Genomic DNA, 16,279 nt, shown 5'->3' on the forward strand with positions numbered 1-16,279 from the left:
GTATGTTACATCGCTATAGCAACAGCCTTTGTACTTGCAGAGGGAAGTGGGTGGCAGGAAAAATAGCAAGAGAGTGAGAGGAGTGATGGAGAGAGAGAGAGAAAGAGGGGAGTTGGCTTGCTCCTCTCTCTGGCAAGGTTCTACCAATCCAGCTCTCTGCCAACACAAGACCCCGAGGCTTTCAACAGTCAAGGTCACCAAGGAGGGAAAATGAACAACTCCTAAACATGTTTTCTCATCAGAATGAGGCAATCAGGAGTAGTTCTCTCTCCAGCAGACAGAGGGAGCCACCACTTACAGCAAGAGCTCCAGAAGACCCACTACAAACCAGCAGCAGGAGGATCATGGTGGCTGTGATACCCTTGAAGGGTCATAGTCATTAAAAAGGGGCTTTAATCCTCATTGTTCTTCATTTGAATGTCTTAATCTGGTCATTTTTTTTAATTTGCATGAAAAAAGTGATGCCCTTTCCCCCTTTTGTTAATTTAGATTCATGCAGTTAAGAAAATGTGTGCAGAAACTCATTTTGTCAATCATTTTTCATTTTAAAGAGAGCTTTAAAGCCAGCAGTGCTGATCTTCTAGTGGTAATTACAATAACATTTATACAACTCAGCACATAAATGCAGTGAGGCTTAGTTTTTATTCAATAACATTTTTGTCTAACATTCACACACATTAGCATAGGTCTGTGAGGGACAACCACAAGTCACGAAATTAGAGAGTGTAGGGTTTAGAGAGGGAGCCCCAAAGGTAGCAGACTGAATATCAAATCAGTTATTAAACTCCACTAGTATACAGAGACCTTAGTCAGTCAGTCTTCTTAATGCAACCCCTCAACAGAGTTTTTATCCTCAAATGTCCTCCCAAAGACTTGCAAGACTGCTCTAAAGGCTTTGCTGCCCATGTAAAGCTGAGTGGTTACGGCTGCTTGTATCAGTGACGGCAGCTATTTTTAGGACATGTGAAAATGTATTTCGAACACACGAGCCATGAAGAAATATGTGCGTGTGCCAGTGAGCATGCAGACAAAAACACACAGACCAGAAAAATGGAACAGACTGAGAAGGCAAAGAGTGGCATAAACGTGTGTAAGGCACATGCAGGGCTTTAATGTGTCCTTCCCTCAGTGCGGGTCAAATAAGGTTTATGAGTTGATTCAGGCACTAAAGCCGCTCATTACATAATTAAGCCTGAATGATGACAGATTAACACAGGTAACTGTTGCTGAGAACGACTCTGACCTTTAAATATGTTTGATCACAAAATACTAACCATGTCAGATGTAAATCTGATCTCATCTGATGGCATTTAGTGAGGCAGTTACACAGCTTTAAGCATTTTCTGGCCCACTTTGAAACCAGCTCCTATGTTTATTGTAAACCTTGTTAATTCAACAGCTTTAAAGTCAGTAGTTTAGGGAATCTGCTGTCAGCTGGCAGTGGGTTTCACTGGATCAGTGGTGGACTTGGAAGTTTGAGGGACAGCGGTGAAAATAATTAAAGGGCACCTGAGGTATCTGGTGGAGCACAAAACATTGACTGACATTTAAAACAAAGTAGTTAGAAATCCCAGTGAGGATTAAGCATTTTCTTTTTAAGTGTTTTAAGGAGGTTGGTCAGAGAAGGGCATTTTATCACATTTGGCCCATGAGAGGGTACTGAGGACAACTCTACAATGTTCCCTAAAGGGATCTTTCTTTACAGCATTTTATTCCACTGAAAGGGTGCCTAAGGGCACTTAGTCACATTTTTCCTGTGGCAGGACACCCTTCAAGGGCATTTTATTATGTTTACCCACTGGAAGGCCAACATGGAGGGCACTTGTTAATATTTACGTGCCATATGGGCACCCAAGAGGGCTCTATTTCAGAAGCCCATCAGTGTTTTGGATGATTGCTTGGTAGACAGAGTGGTCATTCACCAAAGCACACCATTTTCCCATAACTCCTTGGCTGTGCCACTGTATCTCTCTTGTGCAGCCTGTGATGGTCTGAAGGAGAAGCACTGTTGTTTGGCAATCATAATCCAGATATCTAGAACACATGCAGGTGTGCAGTGTTTTTCCAAGTGATGGAGACCTCCTGGTGAAGCCTTACAGTGGATGGTATGGTCACTGCATCCCCTGAAGTTTGTTCCTGCATGTAAAACAACTATACCTGGAGTTTTCCTGCACTCAGAGCTTGTTACAGAGATTATCTCATGGGAATATCAACTCCTTGGCTGACAAGCTTGTCTGCAGCCCTCTTTAATGTGCCATCAACACCATCCGGGGCACCTTTGCCATGGCTGGCTTCAAAAAAGCTCCAAGTTTCTCTGCATCTTCAACTTCAACTGAAAATTTCTGTGCAAAAAAGGAAAAAAAAACATCCTGCTGTTTGAACAGTATGCAGGAACCATCCACTTTAAAATGGGATGTTGTGCCATGTAGGTATCACTCTCAGATTTCCCTAAGGATTGGCTCTGGGTGTTGCCATATGGCAGGTGGCCCCTTCAGTCTGGATGCCAAAACAGTGTAGTAGGAGGCGGAGGCCTGTTGTCGTTGTGTTGCACCAAAATGGACCACTTGCACTTCAGCACTGTACTTCCAGCTGTGGTTCTCTAAAAAGTCAATGTGGACTGCTCATTCATTTGCAAAAAGATTCAACCTAAGAAAAATTGGCAAAGTCTACCAGTGGTCAAAATCCTCTTTCAAAAACAGTGTTGAACCATATCCAGGATAGGTCTGTAGGAGATGCAGTCAGTGGCGCTATAATATCTTGTAAGTATATCTGAATTCTTTCCATTCTCTTTACATACTTTGCTTATTTGTGGTGTCATGTGTATGCAGAGTACTCAGACAAGATCTCCAAAGTTTCTTTATGAATCCAACAGTAAGCTTTTCAGCATTGTTGTCTTCACTTTTGTCACAGCTTGCTATTTTCCAGTGCTAGCTGTGCTAAGCAGCTATGCTAGCTAGCTAGCAAAGGACAAACATTATAGCTAAGAAAAGCAAAACTTTGAAATTAATTTCTTATCTTAATAAAATGCACAACAGTTCTGAGTTAGCTTGGGTGAACCACTCAGTTAAGACTGAAATATCCAAATAAAAACACAAGACAGGACTTATTTAGTCCAGCAATGGTATTAGGTTGTCAGGCCACTTAATGAAGGGATTTCTGCAGTCATGGTGCTTGCTCTTCCTACTCTTCTGCATTGCTAAAATTCTTTCGATAAGGGCTGTGGGCATACTGTGGGACTGAAGTTTAGGCATGATTTAAGTGTGGTGCACAGCATTAATACAAGCATACTGCAGTTTTTAGACTAACATTAATTTTGTTTCTTTTTTCATCTTTGACTCCTTTTTAAAAAGCAACTCCCAAACATACGTTAGGTCATTATCATTTAAATCACCCCAGGATATAAGCTTTAGTTTATTTTTGAAGTTTCCCAAAAGATAAAATAAAGGTTCAAACTGTCCCTCTGCATAACAAAGTTTGGCTCAACAAAGTTTTTGTGCAGCTGTGTCACTCTTTGAATGGCGTCTGTTTTTTCACAGTAGTCTGTGCATCGACCAACTTAGTCACTCTGCCCTCCACGTCCATTCTTAGACATCCTTACTGAGGAATGTTTTCTGTCAAACCAACACTCCATTAGGTTTGTACAATTAAAGGTTATACTTGCAGTTTTCTTTAAAAGCACAGTTATGATCTGCCAAGGGGGAAAGCAGTCAAAAAGTGGTACCAACCTCTGCCAGTCTAGTCTGTGTCGTTACATGTTTTTCTTGATAAGAAGTTAATATCTTACGAACTTTTGTCTTCTGCAGGAGCATATACCATCACTTGTGGTGATGCTTGTGACTGAGCTTGTGGTTAGTCTAGCTTGTATATTCCTGTTAACATGGCTAATATCAATCAAACCTGCTACGGAGAAAATGAATGGGAATTTTACTCCTAGAGCCACACTGTTGATTTCCAAAGGGGTTCATATGAAGTTGGAAGTGTCCATTGTTCCACACTCATTTTTGGTAGTATTTGAGTATGCCAGTGGTATGCTGCATTTATGTATTGTTCTCAGTGTTAATGAACTTTGCACACTTTTGCACTTAAAACATTAAGTATTTAGTACAGAAGTATGTTTTCCAGATTACCTACGAATGATCTTCCTCTTAAACATTGTCCAACACTTTCTAATAATTCAGCTGAAGAATTAGCCCTTAGCTCTCACTATATTGAGCTAATAACTTCAGCTGCTGTACCCATTATTATCAGGTCTATGTTAGCCTTGGTTTGCTGCATCTTAGTATGCATGGCCTTTTGATAGGAGACAGTTCATCTATGAAATGGCAAGCTAAGAAGCTAGCTGGTAGCTAGATAGAAGATAGATATTCCAATCCCTTCTCCTCATTATGGCCACAAAGAAACTCCAAAATAGCTATCTACAAACTAATTGTTGTCAGTGGCAACTTTCATTTTGTATTCTTTTGAGGCCTGGATGTTGACTGACAGCCAGAGGACTTAATTGTTACAACTTCTCTTTGGTGCACATTGGGTTTCATTGGCAAGACTGTGTGTCTAATGCTGCATGCTCAGGAGAGCAGAGATGGGAAGGGTCAGCTGCTTGATACTGTAACATCAGCTGTTCTTTTACAGGCACACTAGGTGCCTAGGGCCCAGTGAGCTGATCCAGACAGGATACCTGGAGAGATGGGGCATGGGCCTGGGAGATGGCCATCAGGAGGCAAAAGCACTACAGAACCATGGCTGACACAGCTAAGTGCCGAACCAATATGTGCTCCCATACTTGACCTGACCTGAATAAGTGACTGATAGATTCTAATTTTGATGGCAAGACGTGCAGGACACGTCTTGCCATCTTAAAAACACTTCAGCTCTTGTGGTGTATTCCTGGTCTGCCATGCTCAGTACATACCAAAAATGATCCAAGGAAGGAAAACAGCTCAACCAGTGATACGGTCATTGGCAGCTCTCTTTACAACCATATCATTACCAATGTGCTGGATGTTGTCCTTGCCCTCAGCGTGTGTAATTCATTAAATCTGTCGCACAGCACCTTGAAATGCATGTAAGGTGCAGTGTGATCAGACCTGGCCAGAGAGAATATTTTAAAAATGAATCCAGTCAAGGTAAAGGTTTAAGGTGATGAACTTGCATCTGTCCTGTTGGAGTGTGATGAAGTGGACTTGCAGTGGGTGTTTTTCCACTGAGGGAAATCAGGCGTGGGCAGAGCTAAGGACTGAGCTGTCAGAGCCAACGAGCAGAAAATCCTCTAATTAATAAAATCTCCTGGCGAAATGAAACATCTTGATGAGTCACAGACATGTTTGCAAACACAAACACAGTCATTACAATCTCTTATCTCCTGTTCTTCTACATTCAAAATGATTTTTTTTAGAGTTTTCAGTTGTTTTGCATGTGAAGATGCTAGCATATGAACATTTAGAGATAAATAATGAGAACACACATTGCAAATTTGTACTCAAGCATTTGGTTTATTCGAAATGCTTATTGAAAAGTTATATAATACAACAGATAGAGAGCTGTGGTTTTTCACCACATAAAAACACAAGCTTCCGTCTTCAATACACAATATAAAAATACCTTTAAAAATAGCACCTTTTTTCTGGCAGGTAAACATGCAGTCGTGATCACAAGCACAACTTCCCCAAACAATAAAAACACATTATGTACAAAATATTGGCAGAACACTGTGCTCGATTCTTCATATTTATTACAAATGAGGAAACTTTCACCATTATATTTACCCAATATAGTTGTGTTTGCATAGCTGTTATGAAAAGAAGAGTGAGGAAGGTATCTGTTGTTTAGAGAGTAAATATATATATTTTTTTTTGGGGTAGACACTTGCAGTTAAAGTTGTTTAAGTTCTGCTGTATTATTTTAATCCAAATAGAAAACTATTTGCTTCTTGAATTTATGGTTAAAGAAATACAAAACAAAACAATGTAAGTTTAAAAAACTCTGGGGTTATTTCTTCTCTAGAGGGCAGTTCAGTAAAAATAAGATGTGTGATGCATTAAGAGCTGAAGCTATGTGTAGATTATTAACCTTTTTTCTGTCTTTGTTCCAGCAGTTGTATATCTTTTAATATTTGTTGTGCTTTGTTGGAGTACTTTATGTTAAACTTTTAATAAGTGGGATTTAAAGAAAAACTACTTTTTTTTTTATCAAAGCACAATTTTTTTTTCCAAACACTGACTGCAGAGTCTAAAAGTCATCAACTCACATAAAGCTTCAATTCCACCTAATATTCCACCTAATATTGGAGATTTATCCAGTTGGTATTTATGTTTCAATGCTCACAAAGATTACATTAACTACTATTTTAAAAATTTATCCTTAGCAGCACACATAAAAAACTCCTAGAAACAAGACAGTCTGGCTGCAGACCACTGCTCTCAAGATGTCTGTCTCTGCAGACCACTGCTGTCAGACACAACCACCATTAGGACAGACATACGAAAACTTTCTAAATAAAATGGGATTACACTTCTGGGCAAATTTAGGATCATAGGGTTAGGCTTAGGGTTACAGTAGGGTTGGTTAGGACCGGCCTGAACAACAGTAAAACCTTAATCAGTTTTAATACCGACTTCTAATCTTTTAAAGTAACAAACCTGACATGCAAAACCTAATCACAAGACATTAAAAATAGTCGACTTAACAGTTGTTTACACAAAAACCTCATCCTCCATTAAACAAACTAATGCAGATAACTCTAGTGAAGCTGGCCACTGTTTGCATAACTACTTCTGAGGTCGCATTCCCACCAGAGCTGTCTGGTCTGCTTTAAATGAATCCTGGGTCATTTCCCTGGATAGTCAGGTTTGTTTGAAACCACTTAAAGACAGGGGTCTCTGTTCCCTTTTAAATGAATGCTGGTGCGGTTTGTTTGACATTTAAAAAGCAAAGCGGACCAACTTGTGAACCAAAGGCATGAAGTGACATAAAGCATAATAAATTACAGATTTACACATTCTGGACAGCTCGTCTTCCTCATCACTGTTACCAAGTTCAATGTGAAAAAGGACCAAACCACATGAAAGTGCAAATTTGTCAAAATTTCAGCCCCTAATCAAACAGAGTCTCCCGAACCATAAGGTATGAAAACGACCTAAAACGTCAAATACGTCCTACCAACAATTTACTTCACTCCCATCCTGACAACAAGTGGTGTCTCACAGTAGGGGAGTGTCTGAGAGTTGCAGTCTGCAGAAAGGACAGCCCTGCACACTTTCTGGGCCTCCATTTTGTATACTGTCAGCACTCATTTTTAATACAAAACCAATGCAGCCTAGCATTTTCAGTGTTCACTGTCCTGTTTTTTTGTTGCGGTGCTCACAGTCCTCTAAGTTGAAAACAGTTCTTTTTACACCCGCTTTGTTAATACAAATGGCATAGGAGAAGCAAATCTGACTTGTTTTTTCAAGGGTATAATCTTCAGGTCCAGCGCTGCAGCTAGTGTAGAGACAGGATTCCCTTTATATGTTTTCCTGGTGATCATTTCTTGGATTAAAATAATAATAGTAATAATTAAGTGAGAGCTATTTAAAACAGACCTTATGGATACTTCTAAGGAGTTTCCTTTTGTAACTGGTGGGAGCTGAAACTGAAGCTATGAGCATAAAAACAACATGTGAAGTGCTGTTTATGGACTATGTATTTTGTTTATTACTATGTATTGTACAGTCTGCAGGAGTCAGCATAATAACAAAACACATTTTGATGTAGCGTTCCCTCAGTAACTAGTGAAAGGTGTTGGTGTTTGTTAAAAAAAATGTACCATTATAATAATTTTAGTGAGTGTCACTGGGGTCTACATGTGTTCCCTGGTGCTAAAGCAGATTTATGTTTATGTTGGTTGATGATACAGTTATACATAGAAAGAGGCAGCGCATGACAGAGATCTGTTTACCTGTGACCTATTTTATGGTCAAAAGAAACCTTGAGTAAAGAAAAAGTTGATCAGATTGCCAGATAGATTATTGTGCCTTACATAAATGGTACTGAAATGATTAGGAAATAAACTTTCACTAACAAAGTGGAACACTGGTTACCATTAAACCTTTTCTCATCTATGTCATTGGTCAGATTAAATATTCTAATTTGAATAATTGTACAACAAAAGGATATCTGTTTTAGTAAATTCACTTTACCTACAGTATGTCTGACACAGTAAAGCTGTAGTCTGAATCTGAAAACTCTTAAGAGGAAAATCTGAGCCGTTTAAAAAGCTAGAAGAAAGATCTGCAAATACCAAACCATGAGGTCAGAGAAGTGTCTTTCTGAGGGATGAACTTAATTTGCTAATCATCATTTCTAAACAGAGAGAGATTTCTATCAGATATTTTGTTATGGTCATTAGAGGATCATAATTTTGGTGTTTACAGAAGGATTATTGCATTAGACTGGAAGGTGTCACACCATTTGTCCACTCGCTCTCTGTCTGCAGATGAAATCATATTATCTTATTTGTGCAGCATGAAATGGAAAAAGGTCCTGAAGCACCTTGATACTTTGGTGAAGTTAAACTGTGAGAAGGGTGAAGGCTGATTAAAAGTTGCATCTAAGTGTTTATCATTGAACAACTACAGAAGCATTTTTAACCTAATAAACAACACATTTTTTCTTGTTTTTTAGAATGTGAAACAAGGAGGTGCTTTGGTATCCCCTCACAGCCTTGGTGGAAGTTTGATCAGCTTAATAGAAACAATAAATAAACAAAAAACAATCTTGACCAAATGATGTTCAAGAAAAAGCAATGAAAAGGCAAAATTCCTGTAGCTGATGAGGTCACAATCACCGTGCTGTCTTCAAGGGACCTGCACGAGAAGAGAAGTCGTTAATCTGCATATGTTCAAAACCCAAGAGGAGTGTGCTTTTGTGTGTTTGTGTACCTCTGAACTCCCCGAGGCAGGCCTCCTCGCACTCCTCCAGCTGAAGGAAGCGGTTGTCATTTCCTTCACAGCCGCTGTAGATGAAGGGCCTGCAGGCCTGAACCTGACTGTTAAAGTACCAGCGCAGAGTGTATCGCCCACAGCTGCCCTCCTCCATGGGCAGCAGGCACAGGTCTGCCAAGGCTGCAGAGCACACACACACAAAGAAACGCATACACACGAGTGAGAGGTGTTCACAAATAGACATGAAGAAGGCAAACGCAGCATGGGAAGGGCACAGCGAGTGAAAAGGAGCAGAGGCAGGACAGCACCGGAAACCCCAAACAGGCATACATGACCACTGAGCTACATCAAAACCAACCCGTCTTTCAATTACTGAAACAATTTAAGATGCAAACTCACTCATTAGCACTGACATATAAGTTTCTTCCATTCTAAGGGATGCAGGTAAATCTTTAAGTCAATAGCCAATGGCACCTACAACATGCAGGAAAGACCAAAAACCAGGCAGGCAGGCAGGCAGGAGGGCAGAAGTAACCCATTGTAGATCCCAAAATATAAACAGCACCATGCTGCTTTACCTTCCCCTGTGACCTCCCTCTTGGGCCTGACTGACTTTGGCCTCACTGCTTTGACAGGTGCTACTTTGACTGCTTTCTGACCATGAACTGCTGCTTTCTGAACTCCAGCACTGGCTGATTTCTTTGCTTCAACTTTGACTTTTCTGCCGGTTGTGACAGCCTCACCTGTCCACACACAGAAAACACACATTCAGTCAAAAAAAAAAAGAAATGAGTGTATGTTAATATGAAAACACATCTATCTGAGGATGGTGTGTGCTTGCAAAAAGCTGTGTGAGGAAGTGTTCATGGCCAACATAGTCTCATAATGTGGCAAAAAGAGCACAAAGTGAAAAGCATAAATAATATGAGACACGCTCCTCCAGCACAAATTGGATTATGTGCTGATTGGATAAATCTAATTATAGGTCATGAGCACAAAATTGAAACGCCATCTTCTGTTAATCATATGTAACAGCAGAATTTGTAGCATGCAAAGCAATTGAATTCATGTCAGGGTCATCACTGGCAGACTCAAATTATTTAGCTAAAGGGGAATGGTGGTATTTCAAGAACTGGTTGTCTCAACATATTTGTCTGTTCATGTTTTTGGTCATAATAACATTTGAATCAACCCCGGTACTTTGCACTACATCATAATAGACTGAACAGTTTTTGGCAGAAACTTAAAGTTGATGACTTCAATATTTCTACCCATCGTCTTTAAAAAACAAAACAGTCCTTTTTACAGACTGACTTCGGTACACTGTGCATCAAAGGTGTATGAATGTGTATGGATGCATATGAAAGGGATGACTTAACACTGATGGCTACTCTACATACAGTACTGTGTGTTACTTTAAGGCATGCTTTGGCCAAAAACTAAGGCAGCAGTAAGGCACAGATGTGGCGCATAAGCTCCCTAAAGGCACCACTGAGCCTAAAGGAGGATTAGCACAACCCAAGTCATGCTCTGGATGTCCTTGCAATAACTAGGTGCATGAAAAAATAATCTGTTGAAAAAATAACAAAGTCCACACCTTTAGGATTGTGTACAGGTTTGACATTGTGCGTAAGCACAGCCTAGGCTCTAGAGTACCATCTGGGTAGGTAGTAGGGTTGCCACAAACCTCTGATCATACTGTTTCTTGTGTACCATGTTTCACCAGGGCTAAAAAGGTCTGGACAAAAGAAATGTGGTTGAACCTGATCTCGGCTGCAGAGTAACAGACGTGTGTTGACGTGTATTGAACTTGACTTTTCCCTTCCTTCAACCCTCTTCAGTAACGGTTTGTGGCACATAGGTCCCCAAGATGAATCCTTAGCACCCATACTCCTAAAACTCATGCAAATGGCTGTCACAGTCATTGCCATCAGTGTGTGAAAGTGGAGTAAGTGGATGTGAATGGGTAAATGTGACCTGTGATGTTAAAAGTACTTGAGTATTCAGGATACTAGAAAAGCACTATACAAGCATAAATCCATTTACATACACTCCTTTAAAACTTCTCATTGAGTGGTCAAGTGTTTTTTTTTTTTAAAGGATAAAACTTCTAGGATAGACCAGCTAAACTGTATAAAACATGGACGTAGTCTTGGTGATTCCACACACTGGTTTCTGAAGCTCACTTTTGAAAGCCAAGTGATGATGGTCACCATACTGGAAATGCTGATCTGAACTAACTTTCTGGCAAACAGCTACAATGTGTCTGAATCCCTGTCAACTCAGCCATGCCTTGTATTACATATAACTGTTACCTGCAAATTCCACATACTCTGCCTGCATCATGTTCCAGGTTTACAGCGGTTTGCTCCAACCAACTGCACATGCTGGATATATTTCTGGAGTGATGAACAGCCCTGAGCAGCTGATGATGAAGCTCATTTTCAACAGCGGAGGTTGCCACTTCTTCAGAAAAAGCCCACCTTTGTCCCCATGATTCGTCAGTTATTGTGTATCTTTCTTTTCTATCAATATCACGGTCCAGTTCTTTTACTCCTTAGCCCAGGTGAGAAGCTTATGATGTCTGTGGTTTAGGACTGAATCATGGGAAAAATGAACTTTTACATGATTTGCTCTAATTTGAGACTCACCTGTGTGTGAATATGCTTTTTCTAATATCCACCTATGGAACCAGTGTGATCTGCACACAGCTAAATATGTTTGAATATGAATTCTTTACAAATAAAAGCACAGGACACAGTACCATCGCTCTGGTTGGCAGAGGGAATGAAGAGGAGCAGATCGTCCAGGGGCTCATCGTAAGCCTCAATGGAGTAAATGTGCTCGTAGTCTGGGTCGTTGGTGTTAACCACCACACGCAGCTCACGGCCTGAGAGAAGAGCAACGCCACACAGGTCAGAGATCCTTCAAATCAGATACACAACAGAAAGGTAAAGATAATCTTAAATCTTCAACATGTCTGGATATTCTCATAGAAGTAGTATCAGTTCATTTAACATAAAACAATGGAGTCCTCTGTTTTCCTGATGAGAAAACCACCCAGTGTTCAGAGGTCTCTGGACATGGCACCACCAAGTCAAACCTGTTTGTTAGAGACAGACGCAGACAGATGAAGGCGACAGGCAGAGCGATGGACGGACACACTCACCCTCTTCACCCTTCAGGGCCACTTGTGCTTCCGCTGCAGGCCGAGCCCTGACCGTGGGCTGGGAGCGGCTTACTGAGCCTGAACCTGGGAGATCCACATACAGGACAGGAGGAGCAAACAAGGCACCAGGGGAGCAGAGACCGGACACAGGGAGTGAGCCGGACCAGGTGAGTGTTAAGCAGGAGGAAAAAGAGGGGCCAGGAACAGAACATAGTGGTAGTAAAACCATCAGACACATGAACCAAAACAACCCCAAAGCACCAAAAAATCATCCCACCATTCCAACATCCACACCGGCTAAAAGGACTTACAGTATTTTTGTAAGACAACACGTGGCGATCTTCCAAAAACTGTCAACTGTAATCCTTTAAGGACTCAAGTCGCTGCTACTTGGACTTGTGTCACACTCAAGGCAAACATTTTTTGACATGAATCAGCACTGATTCAGCTACAGATTGCAAAATCTGACTTGCACATTACCAAACACACTCTTGTCTCTTAGAGAGTAATAAATAAAGATGAGTGACATGTTTGCTTAGGCCTTGTTTTCATTAACCCTGCATATTTATTAACAGCCTGCCCCACATCACTCATCACATGCTGCTGCAGCGACGACTTCATAGCACTTAAAGTTGGAAACGATAAACTGCTCAGACACTTTAGTTCAAACTTGATTCAAAGTTTGTTTGAATTCACAAATTTCTTTCCATTCCTTTAGAAATTTAAAAAGTCTTGTATATTTTAAATAACTGGGAGGGTTCGAGCAAGACTGTAATATAGCTGCTCTGATTATACAGCTCCAGAAATGAAGTAAGAGACCGCTGCCTTTGTTCCCCCTCTGGTTCTGCTCTTAATGGCTGTGTCTAATAAATAAATAATAATAAATAAAACTAAATATTAAAATGGTTTGTTTTCTTAATTTCATGAAATGACAACTTATTTTAATAACAGTACTCTGAAAGAAAATAATCCAAATGAACACATTTTATAAGAAAGTTGGGATAAATTTGTAAATTATTCAGAGTAAAAAGAAACAAAGAAAAAGCAGTGGTCTATTCCTTTTCTGGAGCTGTATATTATATTATACAGTGTTTTTAAATGCTACTACCCTATTTATAAAACATAATTGAGGTAAAAAGGTATTTAAGAAAAATCAGATACTAAAAGTATGCATGACAGCACTTAAAACTACAAAACAGAAGTCAAAAAGGAACACCATAAAACATCCATGCAAAGCTATTTAAAAAAATTCTGATTTTCAGATTCCACAAAGTTTCACGTGGACTTGCCATCCTTTAAAACCATCATATTATTTTTTCTAATAAATCCCACCGTCCAGGGACTTACTTTAGCCTTCAGGAGGTTGAATGATGCATTTCCTCATTCATTCCCAACATAAATGCTTAACAAGGACAAATGCACCGAAGAAACTGATATAAAATAAATGAGCCTGGCTGCTCTCAGTACAGACTCTGCAGCAGCATATGTGGAACAGTACACTGCTGTGACTCATGCTCAATCACAGCCCGTCTGTCCACCTTCTCCCTCTCTCCCTCCCTCCCTCTCTCTCTCTCTCTCTCACTGCAGCCGAGCGGCTAACTCACCTCCACACGCTGAGGAGTCGGACAGATGGACAGGAAGGAAGCAGAAAGAGAGTAGAAAAACAAAGGTCACTTAGCAAGAGTCATTGCTGTACTTTTTACAGCTTCTTCTGCATCTTTGATACTTTCAGTGAGTTAAACTCAGTCGCTGTGACTCACACAGTGTGATCACCATCTGAAGTTCAACTAGGGGACATCTCTGTTATAAATTAGTAATGCAAGCTGCATGAAAGACTCACCACAGTGCTGACTCATCTCGGAGCGAACATACTCTCTGACCTCATACTCCTGAATTCAGAATAAAGAGGGGAATGGAGGTAAACTTAAAAAACACAGCCATGATATCAGCCCTGTTTATGTGCTGTAAGTTCAGCATCTTCAGATTGAGCCCTGAGGTGAGGATCAAGCACTGACCGTCATGCCTGGCTCTCCTCTGTCTCCCTTGGCTCCATCTGGACCAATCTCTCCCTGCAACATGGACATGTATTAGAACACGTCAGACTCAGGGAGAAGCTCACAGTGCATTAAATCATTAGACTGATACCAGGTGGAGCACATGAACTTGGTACAAAGTCAAAGTAAAAGGTTATAACAGCCATGGGTAGCAACCTATAAAAGTTGATTTAAAATGTATGTTTAGGGAATTTAATCTTGATGCTTGTGCCACTGCCCTGTTGAGGTGCGACTGAAAGATGAATATCAATAAAGCTGATAATGCTTTAAAAGGAAATGGAGACATTTTCAGTGAGGGTCCCAATAATTTTCTGATCTCAGCATGTTATGTTCTCACAAACAATAACCCAGGAGGCACACACCGGCTCCCCACGCTCTCCTGGGATTCCCGGGACACCTCGTGGACCCACCACAGCTGGACCAATTGGACCTCTTTCTCCCTGAAATACATGAAAAACAGTTCAGACATATAAGTTATCATGAATTGTACCATCACACTGGGAAATTAATCCTTTTCTCAAGGCTGCACAACTTAACTCTGACATTACAAATGTTGGTAGACATAAAGTCAGCTGAAAACTTTGTGTATAGTACTGATCCTGCTTCAACATGAAAATGAAGTATTCAAATATGATATGCTGGAGAAAACACCCTCTTCCAACTGTCTGAAAACACTTCAGTTACATCTGGGCTTGTATCAACACTGAACTACCAAAAGATTTTAATAGAGATCATGTCAAACTTTACAATGTCTTCCATCATCTTACACTGCACTCTTCTGTATTTTAAATTCAAATATGCCACGTGTGATTTATTGTGTTTTTACATCCTATTCAAAGATGAGATGTTCAGCCTTCTTGAACAGAAGCAAATGCTGTTTTTTCAGGAAGTGCAGCCTAGTTGAATCATGTGTAAAAAAGGAGCATTCATCATCACGCAGACTCAATATGGCCCTGCTCTCCTGTCACTACTCTTGTTTATGTACTTGATGATCCAGCAGACAAGCCAGTCAAACACAGGGCCCATCAAGCTGTCAGTCATCCTCCAGTATCATGAAACAATACACAGCAATCAAATAGCGGTATCAGTCAGGTGAAGAAGAGCGAGGAGAACAAACTCTGCCAATTACAGTAGAGAAAAAGACATTTTATTGTATTCTTGCCATAACTTCTAAGTGGCTAAAACCCCAAGTAACTTCAGTATAGGACTGAATAGACAGTTTACCAAATATATAATGAAGAAACCTGCATATTCACTCAAACTGCAACAAGATACATTATGGTCAAGGTGGATCAACTGTATTAGAGTTGTAAATATTATTACTGCTGGTATTATTCTAATTCTAAACCTTTGCATTTTTGTGAGCTAGATGTATGATTCTAACTTGGACACCAATATGTAAAGTAAGAAGCCCATGTCAAACTTTGGTATGGTGTGGCCAAATGTGAGATCATATTTATCTTTTATTTATCTTTTTTGCTTCATAAACAGCTGATTTCAATGCAAGTACTCTGCTTTCAGATGTGTTAACATTACTCAGAAGGTGTTTGTGGGGTCACAGTGCAAATAAAGAGTCTGTACCATTGATTTTGTTTTAATTAGGCATGTGCAAAGTCACTTGAATTTTCTTTCTTCATATTTATATCTGTAAATATACTTTGTGTCTCAAGAAACCACTGATAAACTCTTAATTGGGAAGCAAGCGGTATAGTTGAGTGGTTAACACAGAGTCATTAGTTAATCCAACACCAGTTAAACCATGACATCAGTTGTATACTTCAGACAAAAAAATGGTAGAAACATGACTTGAGTTCAAACTTCTGGCTGTGTTTTGTTACTTCTGAAACAAAAAATAACACCAAACATATAGTGAAGTACGATTTTTAGTTATCGTCCCACACTTTGGGAAGCACTGGAGTAGAGGATTACCCAAAATGTGCTCTTGATCATGAGGTCATTTGAATAGACCTGCGCTTGGTCAAAAAAAAAAGAGGATAACAAACTGAGCAGTAGTTTTAAATGCATAGTAATATCAATTTACAAATATAGCTCAATCATGCAATTTAACTGGAACACCATCCTTGTCTCAGTATGCAGGATAACTGATTTATTAACAGGAGCATGTTTGCCTCAGCTAT

General features: G+C 40.0%; 1 protein-coding gene across 1 annotated transcript in view; it reads right to left on the reverse strand.

Moving 5' to 3' along the window:
* Positions 1–5,576: 5,576 nt before the first annotated feature.
* Positions 5,577–16,279, reverse strand: part of col7a1 (collagen, type VII, alpha 1) — a 92,187-nt gene continuing 81,484 nt past the window's right edge. The window contains exons 111-119 of the mRNA XM_041783577.1: positions 14,504–14,581; positions 14,103–14,156; positions 13,928–13,976; positions 13,692–13,700; positions 12,088–12,171; positions 11,683–11,808; positions 9,497–9,661; positions 8,916–9,098; positions 5,577–8,840 (exon numbers count right to left, since the gene is read on the reverse strand). Of these exons, the coding sequence (XP_041639511.1) occupies positions 8,818–8,840; positions 8,916–9,098; positions 9,497–9,661; positions 11,683–11,808; positions 12,088–12,171; positions 13,692–13,700; positions 13,928–13,976; positions 14,103–14,156; positions 14,504–14,581 (771 nt within the window). The 3' untranslated portion in view covers positions 5,577–8,817. The remainder of the gene's footprint in view (positions 8,841–8,915; positions 9,099–9,496; positions 9,662–11,682; positions 11,809–12,087; positions 12,172–13,691; positions 13,701–13,927; positions 13,977–14,102; positions 14,157–14,503; positions 14,582–16,279) is intronic.

Source organism: Cheilinus undulatus, linkage group 3 (genome assembly GCF_018320785.1).
Source record: "Cheilinus undulatus linkage group 3, ASM1832078v1, whole genome shotgun sequence".
Classification (NCBI taxonomy): domain Eukaryota; kingdom Metazoa; phylum Chordata; class Actinopteri; order Labriformes; family Labridae; genus Cheilinus; species Cheilinus undulatus.